The following is a 25,007-nucleotide window of genomic DNA, read 5'->3' on the forward strand; positions in this document are numbered from 1 at the left end:
GCTTGTCTGTGTTTAGCATTCAGTGAAAATGTGATGTTAGCGAAATGGCACTGTGTGTCCAGCAGGTGGAACCAAAATGATAGATCAGAAACAAATGAGAGCTGTTTATAACTTTCTGTGTTGTCATCCAGCAACTGAACCTACTTACAAAGGCAGAAATGGCATCAATGAACCCCAAATTCAGTCAGGATTGAGGTTTGGTTTAGGGACAAGATTACAGTTAGCTTTTGACTTAGACTTTGCATACCTTGGTTTATCAAATTCACATTGTAGTAGTGCCAACAATAATCCCATAAATCTAAAATACAGTATAATAATAAGAGACTGAGATTAATTTTGAGGCTTGAAACTGCCAACGAAAGAGTTCCATGAGTCCCTGACATACAATTCATTTATTGATTTAATTTTCTTCTTTGTAGTACATTTAAAGAGATACAGATACACCCTCTCTCTTTCTTTCTTTCATCATAATTTCTTGAGATCTCACCATTGGGCGGCTAGAGAGCAAAGGTTACCAGCGGACACACCAGTCACATTTAGTGCCAAGTAAAAGTTAATGAATATAAATGAGCATAATGGAGTGCTGATGACTGTTGCATGTTATCTTTGAAAAGATTAGATCATTTCCTTGAACCTACATCAAGGACAGAAAAACAAATTTGACATGCTGGCCTGCTGGGCTTTTGAAGGGCTCTGATAGTGCAACATCATAAAACACTAGCAAAATGGCGGGAGGGCAAGAACAATGTTACCTCAATAGTAGGACTGTGAGGGAAATCTAGCCATGGCAGCACATCACTTCAAAGTTTTTTTTATTCAGTGGTTTTACTTCTGAATCTCCCTGTCATGATGCAAACTAGAATTTGAAGATCTTTTTGTTTTTAGTTGGCAAGCTTGTCTTTTGGGGCTTCCTATGAAAATGCTCAGTTCACCTCGGTTGTGCTGATCGCTTTACTTTTTCTTTTATTTTCCCCCCCTCCATGTGCAGAACCCCAACAATACACACACCAGATTTAAATCCTCTACATTACAAATATATTGTGATTCCCAACAAAAAAGGCAATTAGCTCTTCCGAGGTCAACCGCATGTACACACATTCATCAAAACAGAAAAGCTCAGAACTCAGAAGTTCACAGTAATGTGCTCTTACCTTCATAATGTAGGCTAAAAAGGGAGGTTACAAAATCCCAATATTCAGAGAAACTCTTAAAGAGAACTTTGACAGAAAAGCAAATCTCCTGTAAAGCCCTTCTCAGCAGACAGGTCTCCTGAGTTTATAGACCGGGATTCACACTCAGCATAGGGGAGGACTGAAATGAGTTTGTGGGTTGCAATTCTGCCTCAAATGGCTGTCAGTCTGTATCAGAGAACTACTACACAATGCAACACACACTGCAGCATCCCAGGGAGACCTGAGGCAATGGGACGTGATGAGCCTGGAGAGCGAACAGCCCTACCAAAAACCACACCTCACCAACTTACAGAGCCTATATTACGGTATACTTAACAAAATCTTCTAGCACTTTGTACCATTATTCTATAATAGCCAAGTGTCTATGACCTTCAAATTTGGGTATATTTTACAAGCCTATCCACGACAGAACATGAAAGCTCATTTGTATTAGCAATGATGTGTTAAATATAAAATTAGAGGTTTAATGCATTTTGTTTCACCAGGGACAAAACTAATATCAAACTGTATTTTACACAACGTGCTTTTAATGTTGTAATGTTTTATAATGGATAGAAAAGATTCATTCAAAAATTATAAAATAATTGTGTTAGTATAAATACTATGTTCTAGGTCACAATTTGCAAATATGAATGACTAATTTTAAACTTACACTAAAGACATTGGGGCAGTTAAGTATTTAATACTTAAGTAATTGAAAATCTAGAGTGTTTTATAAAACTGTCCACTGGAAATAAATGTTTTGCAAAAACAAGACAAAATAATATAAAACAACAAGAAAATTATATGTAAAATAACATGGAAGCATTGATCATTTTATTCCTATTCAACCAGACATTTAACTTTATTGTCAGCTTCCAAGACCACAATGTTCTGGGAAAACAGTTTCAAAGGACAAATCAGGGAATCATAGCTGGTCTTAGGGACAATCTTATTTTGGACACCTTTAAAAAATGAATATTGCACTACCGAAAAAAAAGATCACAGTGCCTGTATTCAGCAGCTTTCATTTTAAAAATATTAAAAATTGGGTGGTTAGTGATTGTGGGGAGCACATGTAACTAAAAATGAAAGTCGATGGGCTGTTTTCTAAACAGGATATAACATGAGCAATGTTTTTCACATTAAATAAGTAAAAATAAATGCAACGAAGAATCATTATGTGAAAAGGTATCCAGTGAAATCACACAGCCAAATCATTTATATTCCCTGTTGTAATCCCTTGTTTAATTTAACATTTATCCTCAGTTCTCATTAATGTCTCTTAAATTCTAGTGCAGATTTGTCCTATAGCTCAATTGAACTTGTAATGACATGGCTGAAACAAAGTTCTGCGACATGAGTCCCTCCCAAGACCTGTGACTACTACTGCTGAGCATTAACTACATCTCAAACGGTGAATGAAACCACAGTCAAGACATAAATTCAGAGTGAAAAATATAATGAAACCTATTACTTGTAAATGAGCCAGTAAGTCAAGAATCTGCTGAATAATAGCAGCCTGGTGAAAAACAAACAGAGATAGACCTTCTGATAAGATAAGCTGAGAAACTTTGCTCACAGCTCTGGTGCATGTGGATAAATGTGCTCAGAAAGCGACAGGGCACTGGCGTGTGTGGAGCAGTGCGGTCAGTGTGGTGTAAAGTACAAGATGGTAAAGGGCCTTTTGAGCAGAACCCAAATGATCGTGTTATGGACAATGTCAATGAGCTTCCTCCTGTTGCCTCCATCCCTCGGAGCACCAATGAGTGGCTCTCCAGCCAGGAATCACAACAAGCTGTTGCTCATCTCCTTTGACGGCTTCCGGTGGGACTACGACCACGATGTGGACACCCCACATTTGGATGCAATGGCACAAGATGGGGTCAAAGCCACTTATGTCACTCCACCCTACATCTCCATCACCAGCCCTTCACACTTCACACTGTTGACAGGTAACGGCTCGGCCATACGAAGCAGCTTTTCAAACCAAACTTTAACTTTTGCCAAAGGATCTGCCAATTATTAATGTTTATTATTGTAATTATGCTTATTATGAGTAATCATAAAAGAGTAACACAATAGTGGATTTCAGTGATTGCCATTTTAAAAATAATTCCTTTTGATAAGAAAATGAATTAAGTTCATTACTTGAGGGGAAATTACTGCACTACTGCAGCGTTTTTATAAACAAGGTGATAAAAATAGAATAAAATTAATTCCAATTTAAGAACTGCAAATTTGTATCTGAGCCATATGCACTTCAGAAATTCTCATTTAAAGGTCTAACAGCCACTTTGAAGCTCAGTTATGTATGATGTATAAATATGCAAATAGACAAGGCTCTTCCAAAACACTTCAAATTAACTTCCAGCACGAGTCAGATTACATCACTGACCTTCAGCGATCTGACAGTGACTCCCATAGGCAATTGGTGTACTTTGCCAATTCTTTCAGGAAAGTATGTGGAGAACCACGGTGTGATCCATAACATGTGGTTTAACATAACCACCGGAGAGAAGAAGCCATACTACATGACTCAGTTTGTCGATGAATGGTGGGACAATGGCAGCTTGCCTATCTGGATTACAGCACAGAAACAGGTGAGGAATGAATACAATGCATACAAAACCATAATACCAACATCAAAATCAGATCTCCTCCCTTTCTGTTCTGTCTCTGCAAGCTCTTATGGTAAGACATTGCCAAAGCTTTTGGTTCTTTCCTAACGTGAAACTACAATTGTGCAGAACTTAGTTCCAGTTATAATCCTTAATTGAGTCTCCAAATGTCTCAGTTTGGTTAATTGCTGGCAGCATAGGCTTATTTGGAAGGCAAATACTCTCCTAAAAAAAAAAAAAAAAAACAAGCTATTCAAACAAAGTTTGTAATAAGTTAGTAATTGAAAGCCATATTGAGTAGAAGCCTTCAATTAAGAATGATGCTTCATTCAGTTATACCCGTTCTTTGGTTTTTCAAACAGTATTTAATAATTGCATGATCTTTAAAATGAGATAGTCATGCAAGTTGTATATTTACAGAGTATTGCCCTCTGCCTGTCAGTAACACTGGTGCTGTGCTTGTTCCCCATGTAGGGTCTGAAGGCTGGCTCACTCCACTTTCCTGGTACTGCACCCACCTACCAGGGTGAGAGGGTTCAGGTGAGCGAGGTGGAGCCACGCTTCTACGATTACAAAAATGAGACAGAGTGGCGGCACAACGTGGATAAGGTGATGAGCTGGCTCAGCGAAAAAAGCCTGGATTTGGTGACACTGTATTTCGGAGAGCCAGACGGCACCGGGCACAAATATGGACCCGATTCGCCAGAGAGAAGGGACATGGTTGCGCAGGTGGACCGCACTGTGGGGTACATCCGCAGCTCCGCCACCCGCCACGGCCTTGCAGACAACCTCAACATCATCATCACAGCTGACCACGGCATGAGCACTGTCCTCAAGGCGCCGGCTGTCAAAGAGATCATCCTGTCTGAGATACCAGGATTCAGCTTACGTGACCTCCAGTTCCAAATCACCGACTACGGCCCTGCCAGCCTGCTGCTCCCCAAGGAGGGCCTGCTGGATAAGGTCTACAACATCTTGAAGGATGCACATCCTCACCTGCATGTGTACAAGAAAGAAGACCTGCCCACCCGGCTCCAATACTCCACCAACCCCCGTATCCTGCCCCTCTTTCTCTATGGGGACCCTGGATATGTAATACACGGGGTGAGTGAGCAGAAACTACTCCTTTCTTCCTTATAAACTTGCTAACAGCCGTCTCCAAATTCAAGAGCTAAATACATTCTTAAAATACTATTTTATTAAACAGGTATACTTTCATTGCACCTACATCCCACTCCATAAAACTAATGTATAAAGGTTAGTTTAAACATCCATTACTTGTGTTTTCAACTCTTTACATTTGTTATAGAAGTACAGATATGTATTTGTTCATATTACCAGTTAATACAGTAAGAGCCTTGAAAAAGTGTATTCACATCTCTCATGAGCTCCTGGAAACTAAAGGCAGTGATTTTGTTTTCATCTTGCTCCCAGTAGCACGTCAAAACAAACTATTAGTCCAGTAACAGGCAATCCCCCCTCCTCCATAAACCCAATCCCTGTTGGATACATCGAAGGAAATGAATCATACATTCATGCAAACACTATACTGGGATTAACTTGGAATAACATGTAAAATAATAACTATAGAATTCCCTGTAGCTACAAAAATTATTCGTAAAAAACTATAGTGTCTGACTTTTAATTATATTTATGGTGTATTGGTTTGTATGATTTCTAATGTTAGGAATGCAATACAATTAACATAAAATTATTTAACACTTTGAATAGAAAAGCAGGACACACCCAGAGAACAAACTTATTATATTGTGGTAGTGTTGTACTGACGTTGTATAAAATATGGCTCATGATTGTAATCCAGATATTTAACAAACAACATCCTAGGCTATTCTGTATACAAATAACAACAACAATGACAATAATAATAATAATAATAATAATAATAATAATAATAATAATAATAATAATAATAATAATAATAATAATAATAATAATAACCCCATTTGGAAATGGAAACTATAAACACATTTATGGCAACACAGTACTATGCAACATAATCATGAATTCATGTAGTGATACAATCTACCTGATTTTAAAAATCATTATCAAATGAAGTACATGGGAAGAGGACTGTGTTAATGGGAAATGCATTATTTATGCAGGGTCTGTTCTCAATGTCCAAAAAGACTACTTTCGATGCAAAGCATTACCATGTAAAGTTCAACTTATAGCTTGTTTAAGGGTTTAATTTCCAGCCCGCCTTTAAGCATGCATTTCAAAGGTTAATTTGAAGACAAACAGAAACACAATAGCCTTGATACAAGCCATTGAATGCAGAATCAAACTGCCCTTCACACCTCTTCACCACATTCTCATAGCGCCAGAGTACTGGTCAGTCAATCTGACTGGTCAGAGCACGTCTCTCATCACTTCACTACTCATTCTCATGCTTTACTCTTCAAAACAGTAAGCTGCTCACGTCTCTAGCACCAAAAGAAAAACTTTTCAGATATTTTCATGTTTATTTGTTCACATTAATTATCATCATACTAATTATTATTTGTATAATACATATGTTTAAGTACATATTTTCTGCCTGTTTATCATGTTAACACATGCTGTATTATACTCTCTACCAAAGCCAAATACTGAACCAGATTAGATAGTGGGAACATAGTGAAAAGCTTATGCATTGACAGAAGATAACATTTTGCACTCTGCTATTATGTAAACAAAAAGTACAGTTGTACGTTTTTCCCTTTTTTTACGTCAAATACGGAATTAGGATATTTGTGTATGTTTGATTATACTCTACATATTTTAGGAATAATGATGAAGTAACTCAAGGTAGTATACATTTTACGTGCGTACATAACATTCAAATGTCTGAAATACCCCTGCCAGGAAATCCAAGGAACATACCTTGAATGAAGTAATATCGCCCTCTGCTGTTCAGTATAAAGAATAGAATAATTTCCTAACCTCAATTTCCTAATGTTGTCTGTGCCCTCCTCCTCTTCATCAAGCAAGCTAGAGAAATGTATCACCTTAAAACATAATCAATGTATCGAGAAGCTCTTATAAAACTGGCATGTTGATAAAAGAAAGCACTACGTTTCAAGTAATTACAATCGTCTTCATGCAATATTCATCCTATGGCAATACCATCGTTTAGTTTGCATTCATTGCAACAACTACAAAAACTGGCATTCATTCAAGAAATAGCAATATTATTTGCATATTAAAAACAGACTGCAATACATTTTCTTTCTAGTGGAAGTACTCTTATCTTTTAACTCAAGCATTTCTAATTGACTATGGCATATTAAGAAAGGAAAAAAAAATAAGCAGCAGCTCCTTCAGATTAAAAACAAAGACACTTATAAAACCAGCACTCATTCTTAGTGAAACCTGCTTGCAGCCCCCACTTTCCCAACAACTCTACAGCAGTTAAGTTATGCAAGACTGCCTGCTTTTGATTCCTCAGCTACTACCACTGCAGTTTAACAAGGGGGAGCACGGCTTTGACAACGAGGCCATGGACATGAAGGCCATTTTTCGGGCAGTTGGGCCAGCCTTCAAGAAGAACCAGGTGGTGGGTCCCTTTGAGACGGTCAATGTTTACGCCCTGATGTGTCACCTGCTGAACATTGAGCCCGAGCCCCACGACGGTTCCCTTGAAGCCACCCAAAACATGCTGATCACATCCCCCGAACAGAGTACAGGTGAGCCACTGATGGAAAGCTCCCCGGTTGGGCCACCAGCACTTCTGCCCACGGTATTGTCCACGTTGCACTCTACCCCTTCACCAAAGAAATCTGTGCAGCTCAAATGTAAAAACTGATAAACCGCTTTCAAAATATTTTTCATACCATTATCTTTAGATCTTAATATCCACTGCTTAAGCAGTGATTAACATACATAATATTTGAGGGGGGTTGAGTAATGCAGCAGATATCAAATATAACCAATGGCTAATATAAAAGTATAATATTCTAAAAGCTAAATAAAAGGGGAGGATTGAAATTGTGTTAAAAAAATATTGTGGCAGGGTCACTTATAGCAGGTAATTTATATAGAACTCAGTCAATTAAGATTAAACAATACAAATCTAAATAGTATCCACTTTACCTTAAAACTGTTAACAGAGCAGCTTATTGCAAATCCCACTAGGTGATGTGTCATTGAATGAGACAAGAAGCTTCTGGCTATCAGAAAGCCATTGTGAAATTATCTGCACTTTTGCACACATTTCAAGATGCTAATTAACTGTTCAATGTTTTAATTTTAAAACACAGTACAGATCTTTATATGGTCCATTAAAAGTAAAGGCAGTCCACACCTGCAGATTATGGTGCACATTGCATTTCAGCCAATCTGATAAAACTAATCTCTCAGCTGGTTGTTAGCTCAGACACTTGACTGCAGTGTCAAAAGACTGAGATATGACAAAGGCCAATGAACCTAGGAGCATGTGCTCTTTTTACACTGAAAGCATGGCTGTAGAAGTGTGTATATGTATCTTGCGGCAGATACACAATACCCATTTAGCTGACATATAGTACAACCACCTATACATTACATTAATACAATAGTATGTGTAGAAAGCAGATCCAGATTACAACATATAGGGCTAAACTAAAAAGGGGGGGAAACATGTTTTTTTTAAGGAGAAAACTATTAAAATGGTTCTCTGTTTGAATCAAATAATCCTTGCTTGAGTTCATCAACCACACAGAGAAGGGCTTCACATTTCACTGGATCAGGTATTGTTTTAAGCAGAGCTTCCACCTCCAGGCAAGAGATATGACTTTATGATTAGTTGAGCCTAAAGGACACTTTGCATCCCAACTACAAAGGGAATGCTAAAGGTAAAACTCTCGATACACATGTTTTGTCAAAAAGACAGGTTGTACAATGTTATTAATAAACCAGCTGTACTGCATGACTATTGCTGAATAATGGCTTTTGATTGACCTAATCAAGAAGAACTGCACAGTGTTACAAGATGAAACCTCACGCTACTTCCCTTAAAAACCTGATATAAACTGATATAAACCAAATAAAGTCACGCTATTGTAATGTAAGACTAGACAAGGCAATGCGAGACATTCACTCAGATAACATTTTTGCCAGCTGAATGCTATCATCTTTTATGGCTTGATTGGTGTTTTGAAGCAGTCACTGTTGGTGGCAGCGCATGGCACCAGTCATGCCCAAAGAATCATTTTGTCACTGTTAGGTAATTAAAGGTACAATAGTGTGTCTAATGGTCTAGGACATTCATTGAAGATTGACAGAATGAACAATAAATAAGGCTTCACTATGAAGTCACACCCTCACCCAACCCCTACACAGTCACTCACACGCTCTCTCTCTCTCTCACACAGATAATCAAGTATAAATTAACTTCTTGTTTCACTTGATTACATTTGCTGTGACTAATGTTGTTCTCTTCTCCTCTCTTTCAACTGGCAGACTCTGGGCTCTTGCTCCAGGTACTCACTGGTCTGGGTGCAGTAGTAGGCCTCTTGGTTGTGATGTTCATAGTCATCACAGTTTACAGTGCATGCAGACGGAAAAGCAACAGCCAGAGGTACACAACCTATAGCAGATTTCACTCTCCCTTTTACCCCAAAGTTTTGTCAATGCATCTTGAAGAGTGAAATCAAGTGTTGATTCAGGCTAATCTTATATCTATATATTTAATGCTGTGCAAACATCTTGGGTTGTGAACAAATACAAGAATTAAATAGACTAACAGAAGAAACGTCCATTTGCTTAACTAGGACTTTTATATTACTTATTTCTTGAATTCACTCAATTGACCTTCAACAGCAGTGATGTCCCAGCAATGAAAAATGGGGAAACAAACTACAATTAAATCTTCATGATGACTTCTTTGTACTTGGTTACCCAAGTATGTATCTATCTAAGCATCACTATTACTAAAGTATCCCCTTATCAGCTATATTTCCTTTTACGTACAAAAAGAAATATTAAATGAAAAAATCTATCATGTTAGAACTTAAATAATAATAAAAAAAAGTTAAATGATTTGCATAATAATACGTACAAGGCAGGTGAATGCATGAAGCATTAGAGACCTGGAATGAATCAAGAATGCAGATACTAGCCTGTAGGCTAGGGTGGTAGTCTCACATACTCTTTTACAGATTTAAATAAAGTTTGTGTCCCAATATGAAGACCAGAAACTAATTTTAACACAAAGGTAACAAATTACAAAGTCTGTTTTATTCTGCTTTTTCAGCTCCACAGAGAAAGACTCAGAAGATAAAGCAGAAAAACAAAAACAAACAAGCTTCTGATCGTGATATGGAAAGAATGAACATCACCAAGTGATATTTCGGATGAACATAACTGCCTATTACAAATTAGACAAAGAAGAAAGCAACTTCCCATGAATAGACTCTCTCAAAATGTTAGCTCATATTTCTGTTACACCAGGGATATGGGCTTTCTTGGCATGAATACTGATTGTGTATTTTTATCCATCAGATATAAGTTCATCCAACACAACAAAATTCAACTACATTACGCACAACTCTGTTTGTCCTGTGATCGTTTTAAAACAGGAGCATCATTTATAGAAAGCCTGTTGAAAATGAACTGCTTTAAAAAATCTTAACTGATGACTAGATCATGAACTATAGATAGCATCCACGCAATTTAAAGTATGTGTATTTATTATAATTGTATGATCCCACAGGTATTTTATTTTACATAATTATTATTATGCATTGTTTTCCTGCAAAGCTGAAGTTAGCAGTTAGGATTCAGTGAGGATGTAATAACTGCATGAAAGCACTGCAACAAGAACTGGTGATTTACAAAATACCAGGCAGACACAAAAAAACACATTAAAAAGTAATAAAATCGTCCACAGATGTCATTATCTCTACGCTGCATTCTGTAGTATTATGAAAGGCAGTTTCTAACACGTAATATTGATTGTAGAGAAAGAATGTTTACTGTTGACTGTAAAAGGCTTTTCACACATTGTAACCTTAATTATCACAACACTATGTTTATTACATACTTCTATCCTTAGAATTCAAAATAAAAATCAAGTGATGCAATACAATGTCTTTGGAGTGCATTATTCTCCCAGAACATTATTATGCCAGTAAACACAAAATAAAACCTTGCTACTGTATATTTGCAATATGGTAACACGGAAAGAAACGCTTAAGTCTCAATCAATATATAACACTTGATTCAATACTTTAGAAGAAATTACTCTTACATGTCTATTGTTAGTGCATTAATAAATCCAATATGTAATGTATGTAATGATCATAATTGTCTATTAATGTATAATATATATATATATTAATGTTATATGGATAATTTTAAAACATGATTATACCACATTGTAGAATCTTCACTCTTAGAAGATGCCATGCACATTTAAAGATTTATGCAGAACTGCATATCATTACATTAAAATAGTAATATCATACCAATGTTTATTAACTTTGCGGTTGTCGACGAAACAAAGAAACGTTTCAGTCTTTATGGCTGAGAACAAGCAATCCCAATCCCAATCCCAATCCCAATCCCAAATCCCAAGGGGCGACAGTAAATGTATCGTTTAAAAAATATAATAATGTAAAACATCACATATATATTGAATTGTTATTCATGTTTCAGGCACACAAATTATGGACGTTTCTTCCAGACCAGAATGTATTTTAAAGGATATTTGTTTTACAATACAAAATACGAGTTATAAAATTCTTCACAGGTTTCACGTTGCAAACTAGTTGTTCACAAGTAGACGGCATTTAAACATTTTGGCTAATATTGGTTAATAACTTTCGTATATTGAAATGCCAAAAATTCCCAATGAACCTAGCATTCAGTATCGTTGTTACTAATGGGTGTCCAATTACTTAGCAATTACTAAGTGTGTTAAATTGCAAGACCATAAACAAAACCACGTGGCCACCAAAAATGTAATACTTTTTGCTGCCACCCTACACAAAAGCAGCTATCTATTGTAATCTTTCCATGCTGAGGAAAAACAACCCAGATGTAGGCGTGTGTATCGTGATTTACTCTGAACCACGATTGCAACGATTTCAAAAAGGAGACCAGACCTATACTTTCATTCAGCCGCTTTAATTCCAACCTACAACACAAGCTACGGTTTCATGTCCAGACAAGCATCCAAAACAATAAAACAAGCCAACAACCACTCCTCTCGGATAACAAACAATGCATCCCTCGGTTTTTATTGGTTCCTGCCATAAAATTGGGCCACAGAAAACATATACAGCAGTGACGTTTAGGAAAGCGTTGTGTGGAGAAAAAAAGGGACGGCGCCCGCAGAGGGACAATCTTCGTAACCGTGTTTTCTTTCCGCCCTCTTTTTTTTTTTTCCTTTTCGTTTCATAAAAGAAGGATAGTGGCATCGCAGCAGCCATGGAGGAGTTGAGCGCCGTGGGAGAGCAGGTTTTTGACGCTGAATGCATCCTGAACAAGAGGCTCAGAAAGGTCGGAAATCGGCGAAAACGATAGTGGAGATTGTAATGTATGAGGTCGAGGCGAGTGTGGTGCGATGGGCTGATGGTTTCGCTCTTGATTTTTGCAGGGAAAGTTGGAGTATCTGGTGAAGTGGAGAGGTTGGTCATCCAAGTAAGTGCGCCTGCTGCTCGAACAATGAAAACAACAACAACGTGTCGCTTGTTGCTCTGCTGCTGCAACTTGTTTCCTATAATACATTGTTAAAAGGGCACTGACATAATAACCATAATCACCATCATAATAACTGCGGCGTTTTTGTTTTTGTACATTTAACTGGACTCAAGTTTCTTTTTTTTTTTTTCTTTTCTTTTTTTTTCAACTAGGATCATAAAAGTACCACCCGTATTTACTATATGATCAAAAACACCCACCTCTCCTGTTTGTTATTCTAGGTAACTAGCCATGATTTCACTTCTTTTGCTCAGAAAGGTTGCGGTGTTACATTTTATTCGTGTACTTTTAAAATACTGTGTGTGTGTTTGAGGCTATTTTAGAGATGCATGCATGCATGCACACCGTTGCAATTGTTTTTATACTTTGTATTGTGAAATATGCCCCCCCCCCTATAATAACTAATATTATAATAATAATCTAAGAGGGGGGGAAACAGTCAAACAAAACCGTGCATTTCAAGTTGTTATTATACACAGTGAACCGCTATAATGTCTGATCTGTATTACGTGTTGCAGTATAATTACATTTAAGTTTTTGTTTCTGTTCTGTAGCTATTTTTGAAGTTGTGAGATTCTCGGTCTTTCTATATTGTAGGCAATGGTATTTTCTGATCTTATGGGGTTTGCAAAATGATAAAACGCAAGTCGATTTGTTCTATTTAATAATACGCATCCACGTTTTGAGCAATATTGTTGTGTGTGCTCTACGGTAAACCCAGCTGCCCTACCAATCTCTTTCCGCTTTCTTTATGTCTTCGCTCTCTCATTTCTCTGCCCTTTTCTGTCTCTTGTCTCTTGTCTCACATTGTGGCCGCTAATCCCCCATCAATAGGACCCTGCCTGTCGATCAGGCCCTGCTATTCACCCCAGTGTTCACTCTTCCCCTTTCTTACACATGTCCACTTTACCCGACCCACGCTGCCGATTATCGCTATTGAACGGTGATGCATTTTATGTCATTTGTAGCTAAAATGTGTTTATTCTGCATTACATTTGTTCATAGATTTAATCGACCACTATATAATATACACACACAAACATACACATATTTATATAAACGCAGATGCATAACATGGGTAACGTGTATATATAATAGATAACAACATGAAAATTAACCCATCAATGCATTTAAGACCGTTACAAACTGGGCAGCCTTTTATGTTTAGTGTAGTAAAAGAGTTTCCTCTTTTTGAGCGATTCAATCTGTTATGTCGACCAGTTCCTGTGAGGCATTTTTGTCAGTTTGCTCATATGAACTGAATTTAACAGTCGTATTCAGGTAAATGCATTTTCAAAGAAATGTAGTAAATATTAATGCATAGTCTACTCAACATTTAAATAGTTTCAACCAAAGAATGCACTGATTGTATTTGTTTGGCTGGGATAAATAACCTCTAATAACTGTGTACAACACCGTGCAAGAGTCAGTCATTTATAGTAGTGACTGAAAGCATCAAGTTTCAAGATTTCTTGTGAGCTACTTATAGTTAGATATAATCTAAATCATATTTTCGCGTTATAGCTGTTTTTCCCCTAACCCAATTGAAAATTGCAGTATTGAGAGATCTGAGTGAAAACGAAAGTGTGTGGGTTAAACTAATTTAACTCCAAAATAACCAGTCACTTTATTCAGGTTTCCCTTCTTCAGTAGTTCACTCATTGCATTGTTCTCCAAATACAACTAACAGCAGAAAGCTTCTAACTTGATTTTGGTTAATTGTAAAATAAGCTTACATTTTCAGTAAGATTGTTCTCGATCACGACATGCTCTAAATTTTAAGTACATATACATTTAAAAAACAAAACAAATAGACCCTTATTTTGCACATTTTATAGGGGCTTGCAAACAAGATTAGAAAACTACTAATAAAATATATCTAGTTTTCAATACCTGTCTTTTGTTGTTTGTTTTACTTAATTGTCACAGACTATTCCATGATTAGGCATTGCAGATAGCAGAAAGTTAAATGTCCCCACAGTGCGTCATACACTGATGGCAATTTAAAGTCTTTGTCCTGGAGTATTTGTTTACTAAAACACATTACTTTCAGTATAACTAGATTGATGATTGATTGTTTTAAGAATGTTATTTCTTTTCAGACACAATAGCTGGGAGCCTGAGGAGAATATCCTTGATCCAAGATTGCTGGCAGCATTTCACAAAAGGTGAGTTTATGCTGCAGCAGTTTTTATGGGAAGCGTCTAGTCCAACAAGCTATGAAACATGTTCTGTGTAAACCTGTGGACTGGGGAGGTATACAGTATGAGAGGTGGTGTGTAATTAAATTGTTTAATACACCCCCTTCTCTTACTGTATGTTAAATGCATTCACATGTGTGATGTGACATTATGAAAATATAAGATTTATATTTGTTCCTGAAGGTTGTTAATATGCAATACTTTCTCCAGACCTATGTTTTTTTTTTTTTTGGTTTGTTCAAAACCTCAGAGATTACTTTATAAAAACTCAGTTAAAGAAAAAAGTGGTATAGGTGGTATAGTTTATCTGTTTATTGGGATAAGGTTATTGTTTCATGCAGTCATTTGTGAGCATCTTAATTTTATTAGGCCTACATCCTCCAAAAAGAGGAGGATTATTATATCAGACCTTACCGTTTACAAAATATATTACATTTGCAGGAGTCTTAATCTAATGCAGCACTGATTTAGCTTTCACAATTAGCATGACAATTCACAATTAGTGACAGTAAGTTATTTGTTAAGCAGTCAGCCGGGTGGATAGTAAACAGGCTTAATTTAAAAGCTGAAGACAAACATTTCAGCCTAAAATTGATTTATTGTGGTAATTTCTACACTCGAAAAACAAAAATGAGGCATGCCTAGGTAAATCACAATCTTATCACTAACTGTATGTATGGCAAACTTTTACGGGGCTGAAAAAATCCTCCATAAAGTGGTTTTGAATATATTTCTAGTGTGATGTTCAGTACAGTACCAACAAATCACGTTTACACACAAATTGCTACAACTGGGTGGAATCGTACAACATGCTAATGTAAACACCAGTATGTGTGTGTGTGTGTGTGTGTGTGTGTGTGTGTGTGTGTATATATTAAAAAAAAAAAGTGACTTAGTTTGACGATTTACTGAAAAATTTCTTAATGTCAATGTGTGGTATCATTTAGTGAGCAGCCCTGTAAAATGTTTTCACATGAAAATATCCCCATATAAATGGGGATTATGACCCCATATTAACATGAAATGTGGCAACACCCGGGAACCATTTTCTGATCCTTTTATTTTATTTTTCATCCGACAACTCAAACCCAGTCCAGCAATCATTTGAATGAATCGATCATGAAAGGACGCTACACAAAGTATGATAGTAGGCCAATATATTAGGTAACTAAACAATTTTAATCATTCTGGTTCTCCCTTCATTATTTTGTAAATAATCTGCAATGCTAGTAACTTTCTAATTCTGTTTTTAGGAAACTGCTGTCAGTTTTGTCTGTGTTATTTTGATGTTAGGAAATGTATATTGCATTCAACAGCACAAAAAGTAACAGGATTAATTTAGAAACTGACACACACACACACACACACACACAACACCATGGGGAAATGATGCTGGTGGTAATACAGGAAAGGGGTTTTATGAAGACTGTGAAAGTAGTGGATTCAATTGCTCAATGTGTGAACTATGGTGGGTATTTTTCTCCCACTCTGCCTTATTTCCACTGCACACCGGAAACCTCATTGTATAAACAAAAGCGGTGTGGGTATGTGACCGAAAAAACGAATTTCCTGAAGTTTGCATTTGCAATCCCTGTGTGGGTTTAAAGTTCTCGGTGCATGTAACAGAAAGTTTCTTATGCTGGGAGCTTTGATTTAATATAGTTGTTAATACAAATTTAAGCAAGTTGCATTGTGGAATACATACATAAAAATGAAGGAAGATTTCAGTCTGTCCAACATGAATGTATACTTCATGTGCCTTTTCTAAAGTATGTCTGTTAATACTAAATTTGTGTTTTCTTTATTTATTAACAGGGAACAAGAAAAGGAAATTCTATTTCGCAAACGAGGGAAAAGACCTAGAGGGCGACCACGAAAAAATGTGGTAAGCACATTTTATTTCAAATATTTGGGGAGTTAGTACAAGAACTTGAACTTTTATGTGCATGCAAGCTCAGCTTCTGTCTGGTATGCAGAATTATATGAAACCAATATCGTTAAACACAACTAAATAAAAGTCATGGATATATTTTATTTCAGTATACTATTTAGAATTCTATTTATTCAGAAAAGACTCCTAGGGAAAATCTATTGATAAATAGGCTAAACCTGTGAGATAGTGTTCACAAGATCACATTCAAGTCAGAAGGACAAACGGCTTGGATTGTAATGTTGCCTCTTGTCTCGTGTCTTAGGAAGCCTCGGCTCCAATAGCAACCAAATCGACCAGCTCTTCGTCGTCATCATCATCTTCATCGTCATCTTCCTCCTCCTCCTCCTCCTCGTCTTCCTCTTCCTCCTCTGAAGATGAGGACAATGAAACGGAGACGAAACCAGGACCCCGGAGTCGTGAGCTCCATCCGGTGCCACAAAAGAAAGCCCAGGTGATCGTGGCAAAACCAGAACCAGTCAAGAAGAAGAGAGGAAGGAAAGCCCTCCCACCCGAGCTGAAAGCCCTCAGACAGGGCAAGAGCCCCCGCAAGGTGCTAAAAACTGCTGTGAAAGAGCCCCCAGCTGAGCCCAAAGTTGGAATCAAGAAACCACTTCAGCCAGCTAGTTTCACATACCCAGGGATGAGCAGAGGTATGAGGGACAATGTCCCGGGGGGCACTCAAAGTGGGGGCTCTTTTACACAGGGCACCTCTGTGAAAACCTCTTTAAATACAGCTGGATCCAACCGCCCTTTGGCCACAGCCATTCCATCCCTTGGTAGACAGACTACAAATAAGAACACACCAGACTTCAAGCTCTCCGTGTCTGATGTCAGCAGCAGAGCAGGATTAGACTTGAAAATTGCTGCCTCGAAATCCCCTGGTGTTGCAGCACTTAATCTACACAACTCTAAACTCTCAAACAGCAGCCAAGGTGTTGCCCAGGCACCTCTTGGGTCTCCAAATGGGCAGAAAAAGCAGGAGCCACCTGGGCAGATGCTCCTGCCACGGTTGGCAGCCAGCAAGCCAGTCGCTGGTCCCTCCCCTTTGAAAGGCGGTACGAACCAGGCTCTCAACATGCAGGCGTTGAACCTGCAGAGTGTCAGCAAGGTGGTGCAGAGCAGCAGTCCCTCAGGGAATGGGACCACCCATAGTTCAAACCTGGTGAATGTAGGAAGCCCACTTAGAAAAACTGTGGGGGGTATTCCTCGGCAAACAAGCAATTCTGGACAAAATGTTAGTACATCAGGCAGTCAAAACCCAGTCCCCAGAAACAGCATCTCTGGAGGAGAGACTGGGAAGTTGGAGGATAGCAGTCATAAGCGTCCCGCTGAGGGGGAGAAGCACAATAAGAGGGCTGGAAAGGCAGAAAAGGGTCTGATGCAGAACAGCCAGTCAACAGATGGAGGAAGCAACCAGACAAGACAGGAGAGGACAACATCCAAGGACAGCGCCAAGCCCACAAAGGGCTTGAGTGAGATGAGCACTGGGGAGGAGGAGACCAGTTCAGATTCAGACCAGGACTCTCAATTTTCCAGTAACGGACAGAACATGTCCATCTCTGTGCAGACCAACCAGGACTGGAAGCCCACACGCAGCCTGATCGAGCACGTCTTTGTCACGGATGTCACGGCTAACTTGGTCACTGTAACTGTGAAGGAGTCCCCAACCAGCGTGGGGTTTTTCAACATTCGCAATTACTGAACGTGCCATTCTGCATCCCAACACCACTCTCTACTGAACTACAGTTCCCCTGGGCAGACATGGACAGAGCAGAATCGGGCATATCAGAAGGAGGGAAGGAAGATAAGCTATTGCAGAGGCAATGCAGAGAGGAGGTTTGCGGCCGTGGTAATTCTCCATTTATCTAGTATTAGTTCTGTGACCTTTTCCTCCTGTATTGTGCTTTGCTTTGTTTTCATACTGGGCATCTCTTCATGCTTCATGCAAGTCACACAGAACAAAAAATACAAACTGGAAATCTGGATTTGTCCCAAATGGACCTTTTGGTTCATGAAATAATGCTTCTTCAGTATTTACGGATTCCCAATGCTTCAGAGCATTTTCCTGTATTATCATGGCATTGCATGGATACAGGTTATCTTGAGCCATTTTTCAGCAGTGCAGAACAATTCAAATTGATATGTATTCATGGTGTTATCCCAACAGTATGGCTTTAAATACTATTCAATTTAACTTTCCCCCCTCGTGATTGAAACCAACAAGAAAACAAGATGCAGAGATTAATCTGCATACTTGCAACACATAATTGCATATGCCTTAAGATATACAGCAAAATAAATACAAAAATCAGTTTAAAAGTGACAAGTATTTATCTTGAAATTTTAATTACAGTTTTAAAATGGGACATTTGAAGTGCAATTGTGATTTTTTTATTTTTATTATTATTATTGGAAGAAGCTCTGGCTTCTAAGCTTTCAGTAACATTTAATGAGAAATCTCACCTGTCTATCGTGTTGCTGATTCAATGTCAGTTGTAGGGTCATTAAGGGTTTCCATAAAATAGTTTCTTAGTTCTGCTACATGAAAGGAATACATTAAGACTTGGATGGAATCATATTCCATTGCTTTTAGACTGGAAGTGTGTTTTTGCAAGTAGAGTATATTTAAAAGTATTTTAAAGCGCGGGGTTTACTAGTTTACTAGTAACATGCAAGGACACTTGAAAGTGCTATTATTACAGAGGCAATGGGTCAGATAAATCATCACTTATGAAAATGATCAATTTGATGAATATTACTACTCGTTACAAATGTGTAATAAAACTCAATTCAACAACTGGAATGCTGATTTACAAACCTGAGAAGAATACATATGGAGAATGTTTTACCTTCCAAAAAAAAAAAAAAAGATATAAATTCAACTTCAGTTGAGAAGTGGATTTAAATATTGATTCCTGCAACAGAATCTAAAAAACTGCCAACTGATGTTTTCATTTCCCTTGCACCCTGGTTGTTGGCAAATATTTTGAACTATTTAAAACTGAAATCCTCCAACACTCCACATCACATACTGTAAAGTCCGAGGCCAAAATTAAAGTTGGCTTTGGAGTTGGATATTTGAAGCTGTGGAGAGGGCAAAACTGTAGAATTGAACACCTATGTTCTTCTGTGATGGCTTTCTAAGTCTTTTGATTAGACTACAGGAGTGTTATGTTGCCTGAACCAGTTCATCTTCAACATACACCTTGCTCAACAGCCATGATACAACACTGGTCATTTATGAACATTTATTCTACTTATTCTGATACAGGAAGTTGTTTTCTTACCTTTTCAAAATGCTTTACAACTCCATCCACTTTTATCCAACTCAATGGATCTTTTCTTCTGTTCCTGGGAGAGGTACAAAATCACAAGTTTGTGAGGTTTCTAAACAACGGAGATCTATAGAAAGCAGCTAAGTTGTTTCCGTTTGAAATCAGAACAAATGAAGTTTACTCAAACATTTAAACAGGGTGATGGAGCTTTAAAAACACTGGGGTATGTTGAGTGGGTATATGGCAAGGAGAAATATTTGAGGAAACAGATGCACGGTCGGCCTACTTAAAGGTTTTTAAATGTCAAGATATGATTTTAATTGAAAAATTACTAAAAATACACTCAAATTGGGGGGGGGGGGGGGAACAATAAGGCTTTTCAAATTTCATGTTTTTTTTATTTATTTATTTACTGGTACCCATGCATCATGACCCTTTCTTCCCATATTCTGTTCCATGTATTCATATTGTTTTTTGCAAAGCTCTGAAAATGTGTTACATCTCGTGTGTGTGTGTGTGTGTGTGTGTGTGTATTATATATAATAATTACACACATGCACTTCACAAAAGGTATTTTGGTTCTGTATGCACTACTAAGTTGTCTTTGATCATTCAATAGGGTAATGCATAAAAGTAGTGGTAAGACCATGCCCAAAAGCACAAAAAAAAGTAAGAAACTTGAATAAGAAAAAGGGATGATGTAATTCTATTTAACTGTCCCTTCATTGTCATCTCTGCCAAAATAATCTGCACATTGTTAGATCAACAGTGTGACATAAATAAATCTATGAAGGTCTAACAGGGAAACAGAAAAGGTAATGTACAGCACTGTATATTATCTATATACAAGAGATGGGGCCTTTGAACAGTGTGTTTTGTACTCATCAAGGTGCATTGGAGGCATATGTGCTTTATTATGAAGAATATTGAAGAGACCTTGTATGCATGTTATGTACAATACCTTTCATATGTCACAGTTTAGAAAGTGATTTTTGTTTTGTGTGTGTGTGTGTGTATGTATATATATAATATATATATATATACACGCATATATATATACGTCCAGGCATATTATGTTTCTATCCGTATTGGTATAAGGCTGTTTGAAATATAATTATGTATTTTTTATCTGCATACAAAATGTAAAAGAGAGTGGGTGGGTGGAGGGGGGGATCTGTTGAGCTTCTCTGAGCATGAAAGGAGTTTTTTTTTTTTTTTAGTTTTTTGAATGTGAATGCTAGAGAGCCAATGTCACACCACCCCCATTTACCAGGCTTAAAGACACGTTACACCAGACCATTTTATAAAAGCAAACACTGCAGAAAAGCCAACCTCTCATGTTTTCTGAACTGCCTGCAGCTTTTTGCAGCATCGGTCATAAAGGTATCCCCTTTTATAGCTCTCTGACTCACTGGAAAAGTTCGTAAAACCTCCATCCAATGGAAGCTTTTTTCATGTTCAGTCCGGCACTGTACCTCTGCTGCTGCTTCATCCTGAGCAGCGTGTATTCCCTGCTCTGTTCAAGTTTCTTGGCTCCATCCTCTAGATGTGCAGACTGAAGAAGCTTCCAGACAATACAGTGCAGTCATTATCTATGTGCACTTTACAGCCCAGCTGTTCCACAGGCGTCCACAATGCCAGGTAGCTCTGGAGTCTGCTTTTCTCTGATGCTCTCATTCTGTTAGTGAGACAAAAAAAGCAGCATCACCACACAGGCAGGAATTGTTACAGAAGACAAAAGACCCATCTTCAAACCCCCCAAATGTCAACAAAATGCTAGCATCCACCACTTCAGATTATGCTTGTTTCAGCATTCAGCATTTCACTCCATTGTGACCAGTTTGGCTTGATGTCACACATTCTTACCTACTGCTTGTGCCAATGTTTGGTTGAAAGTACCAATTAGTGATTATAAACACAGCATGCTGTTCTGCAGTGATTGTAACACACACACACAGATCACTATCTTAAAGCAGCTAATGGGTAGATTGAAACTCAGCTGTTTGCAAGTGTTATGCCAATTCCTATTTATTTTATTTGTAATCCCCCCCCCCACCACGCTGAAGGATAATTTACTACATGTTGCTGAAAACATTTAGATAAAGGTGTGCCTCTTTTAAAGGATTGCCCACAACTGTATAGTGTAAATATATATCAGTGCTAAGTGAAGATAATTGTGGCGATAAGTATACAATCAAGAGTGAAAAATCCAGAAACACACATTAGATGCCAAAGTTAATCAGTTCTTGTTGCATTCCAGTGATAAGCAGGCAATCTTCAGAAAACAGAATAAGGAACTCGACATGGTAAACGTTCTGATTGTGAGAGATGTCCTCTTTTTGAAAAATGTATATACATATTTTTGCAGCTTTTACTTTGATGTAATGTCTCTGTTAAGTGCAAACTGGAACACGTTGGTTTTGCTAAATGTATTTACACTTTCAGAGTTGACAGAAGAGGTGGCTTTACGTCTCCCCGACACAGCTGATGCAAAAAATACATTCTGACAGCGGACCTACCATTTGAAGACATTTGTATTTTGCCTGCCTATCACAAATTTAAAGCAAATCAAGATGACTATGATACTGATGCCAGTCCATTGTTGTCAGAAAGCACAGTTCTTGGAAAGCCTAGACCAGGTAGACATTCAGAGTGGGTCTACTCTGTGACAATGCATTTATTTAGATGTAAATGTAGACCAAGTTAGTCTAGTTAAACAGACATCTAGCCGTGTGTATGTAAAGCAGATACCAGGTTTGTTGGATTTGGATTGTGAAGAAAAAGGAAAAAAGTTCAATGGAGCAAACCTTTGTCAACCTGGTTGTGTTTATTTCTTCGTGCACCTCCACTCTATCAAAGATGTACAAAGGACAGAAATGACAACACAACTGCATTAGGGACGGACACAACCATTCAAGTCTGGTGTATCAGCTGTTGTCCTTGTACAATCTCACTGCCTTTTCAGATGGTGCTCCTTTTCAACTATTACTTCAGACTGAAGGCTGTATTCTAGACACACTATTTATTAAAAAAAAAAATAAAGTAGGAAGGTGCTTCAGGTCTTATTGTTCAATGCTGTTTTATTAATCTTAATAAATAGTACTTTCATAAACCTTCGTGTGTTTTTTCTCTTTTCATAGGATTATGCTTTTGAATATTGTTAATCGAACGCTTCAGCCTTACAATTTAAATTAAATTACCTTTAAAAAACTTTAAACCGACAACCGTTGCAGTGACATTGACGGAACGGTTAACGATCACACAAATACACTTTTATTGATTTGACATTATTCGACCTACACATCTTTAAAACGACAGTTTGTTTCTAAAGGCATGTCTCTAACACACACAAATATGTAAAATAACATTGTGAAAACCACGACAAACCGTCCTCGCTGGGCAGCGCAGCACAGACGCTGACGGTCGCTGGCTTGAAGATCCTCGTTTAAAGTTTAATTCCTATGTATGAAACTATTCTTAAGGTAATAACAGAATACATGTAAATACTATTTAGTAGACATTCATTTCGTATTTTTAAATTCAGATGACTCCTCTTAATGATTATTCTTTACATAACATTTACATAATAAATACATAAAAAATTATGTAAGTAAAAGGCACAGAAGTTGGGGAAACGTGTATGAATCCTAACAAAAGTTGAATTGTTTGCACGGTTATTCATTTATTTATAATATATGAAATACTAGTGCTTTAGTGAGTAGACGCATCTAACACGCTTCATGGTGCGTGTCTGTTAATACGTATTACAGGTGCTTTTGTAAATGCTGTAGTTTACCAATGTGCCTGCAGATGGCACTGTTGCATGCGAAGTCGACAAACAATTATGGGCAGAACTGCAGTTTGCAACACAGTGTGGTGGCGTTGTTTGAATAGGATGTGCCTCAGCAACCTAATGACACGCAACTGTGTTGTCGTGCAGTCATTGATCCTAACACGAGAGGGTGCCAGATTCATTTGCAATGATACAAAATGTTCTTTCATCGAAGATGTTTCTTCATTGGCCCATGGGCCAAGTTGCACAAATGTTGTGTCCTGTGCATCATATTATTCTGTACTCAGCAAAAAATAAAATTAAAAATTTACAAATTCTGTTACACTCAATTAATTAATATTCAAAATACTGTTGTTGCATTAAGGAAACCAAATGTAAGAAGGATACACATTTTACAAGTGTATTTCAATTAGATACAATTCCACCTTTTTAAATAATTAAATACAACTATCAGAACAATTCAAATTCATAGTTTGTCATAGCACCACGCAGCTTCAATATATCTACATTCCACACAGGGATTAAAAATATCAAATATGAAATGTCGGAAAAACCTTTTGTGATTATAACACTTTTGCATGAATGGTTCTGTTTATTCACTTTTAAAATAATATATATATACATCTTCATGATCTCTGTAGGGAATATAATTGACATAAAGTACATAATACACAAGGACTCCATCTTGTGGTCACTTTAAAACCCAACATCCTTAGATTGCAGTCACTGCATTGTACTTGAACAGATCATTTAACTTTCTAGTGTTGCACAGTTCCTTTCACAACCAAATAAAGGACCAACTTGTTTAAGAGGTGTAAGATTTCAGGCAAGAAGCTACTTCAGAATGAAGACTGCTTTCTCTCAGGTCAATGGAAATTGAGTGGACAAGCACACACTTAACTGAGCTGACATTCGACCTATAATGATGGTAGATAAGCAAAGTGGTCTGGACCCTGTTCATCTAAGAGAGAGTAACTGATAAAGAGATCAGCAGACAGTAATCTTAGCTGTAAAACAGATTACCAGAAAGACACAAGAGGAAATTTAGTCCATAAAAAAACAAAAACTTAAGAACTGGGATTCTCAGTCTTGTTCATAAAAAAAAAAAAAAGAAAACATTTTTGGAGATACTGGATAGAATTTTAAAAACACGCCATAGACATATTAAACCAATGAACCAAGAAGCAACATATTTTGATATTCATTGTGAAAAGGACTAAGGACTGTGTTCATAACATTTTCTGCATGCACTACTAACAGAGACACTTTAATGTACTATTAACAAACTAGTTAGTCATGTATTCTTAGTGGCTTATAGTGGAGGAAAGTT

General features: G+C 37.4%; 2 protein-coding genes across 2 annotated transcripts; both read left to right on the forward strand.

Annotated features, from left to right (window-relative positions):
* The first annotated feature begins 2,795 nt into the window (after positions 1-2,795).
* enpp7.2 (ectonucleotide pyrophosphatase/phosphodiesterase 7, tandem duplicate 2) lies at positions 2,796-10,853 on the forward strand. The gene is made up of 6 exons (XM_066704647.1): positions 2,796-3,127; positions 3,630-3,775; positions 4,268-4,897; positions 7,242-7,479; positions 9,233-9,350; positions 10,026-10,853. Exons 1-6 carry the CDS (start codon positions 2,845-2,847, stop codon positions 10,081-10,083), a joined length of 1,473 nt encoding a protein of 490 aa, XP_066560744.1. The 5' UTR covers positions 2,796-2,844; the 3' UTR covers positions 10,084-10,853.
* A 1,323-nt stretch (positions 10,854-12,176) lies between these two features.
* On the forward strand, positions 12,177-22,996 carry cbx2 (chromobox homolog 2 (Drosophila Pc class)). The gene is made up of 5 exons (XM_066704646.1): positions 12,177-12,274; positions 12,372-12,415; positions 14,578-14,643; positions 16,492-16,561; positions 16,872-22,996. The coding sequence occupies exons 1-5, from the start codon at positions 12,203-12,205 to the stop codon at positions 18,309-18,311; spliced, it is 1,692 nt and encodes a 563-aa protein (XP_066560743.1). The 5' UTR covers positions 12,177-12,202; the 3' UTR covers positions 18,312-22,996.
* The last annotated feature ends 2,011 nt before the right edge of the window (positions 22,997-25,007 follow it).

The sequence above is a fragment of the Amia ocellicauda genome, chromosome 5, assembly GCF_036373705.1.
Source record: "Amia ocellicauda isolate fAmiCal2 chromosome 5, fAmiCal2.hap1, whole genome shotgun sequence".
NCBI classification, from domain to species: domain Eukaryota; kingdom Metazoa; phylum Chordata; class Actinopteri; order Amiiformes; family Amiidae; genus Amia; species Amia ocellicauda.

What these genes read in the sequence shown, in the direction of transcription:
- cbx2 (XM_066704646.1), top strand. Translation starts at nt 12,203, where the DNA reads ATGGAGGAGTTGAGCGCCGTGGGAGAGCAGGTTTTTGACGCTGAATGC. An exon ending in TGAACAAGAGGCTCAGAAAG is followed by an intron (nt 12,275 to 12,371) that starts GTCGGAAATCGG and finishes TGATTTTTGCAG; the next exon opens with GGAAAGTTGGAGTATCTGGT. An exon ending in TGGAGAGGTTGGTCATCCAA is followed by an intron (nt 12,416 to 14,577) that starts GTAAGTGCGCCT and finishes ATTTCTTTTCAG; the next exon opens with ACACAATAGCTGGGAGCCTG.
- enpp7.2 (XM_066704647.1), top strand. Translation starts at nt 2,845, where the DNA reads ATGGTAAAGGGCCTTTTGAGCAGAACCCAAATGATCGTGTTATGGACA. An exon ending in GGATTACAGCACAGAAACAG is followed by an intron (nt 3,776 to 4,267) that starts GTGAGGAATGAA and finishes TTCCCCATGTAG; the next exon opens with GGTCTGAAGGCTGGCTCACT. An exon ending in CGGAAAAGCAACAGCCAGAG is followed by an intron (nt 9,351 to 10,025) that starts GTACACAACCTA and finishes CTGCTTTTTCAG; the next exon opens with CTCCACAGAGAAAGACTCAG.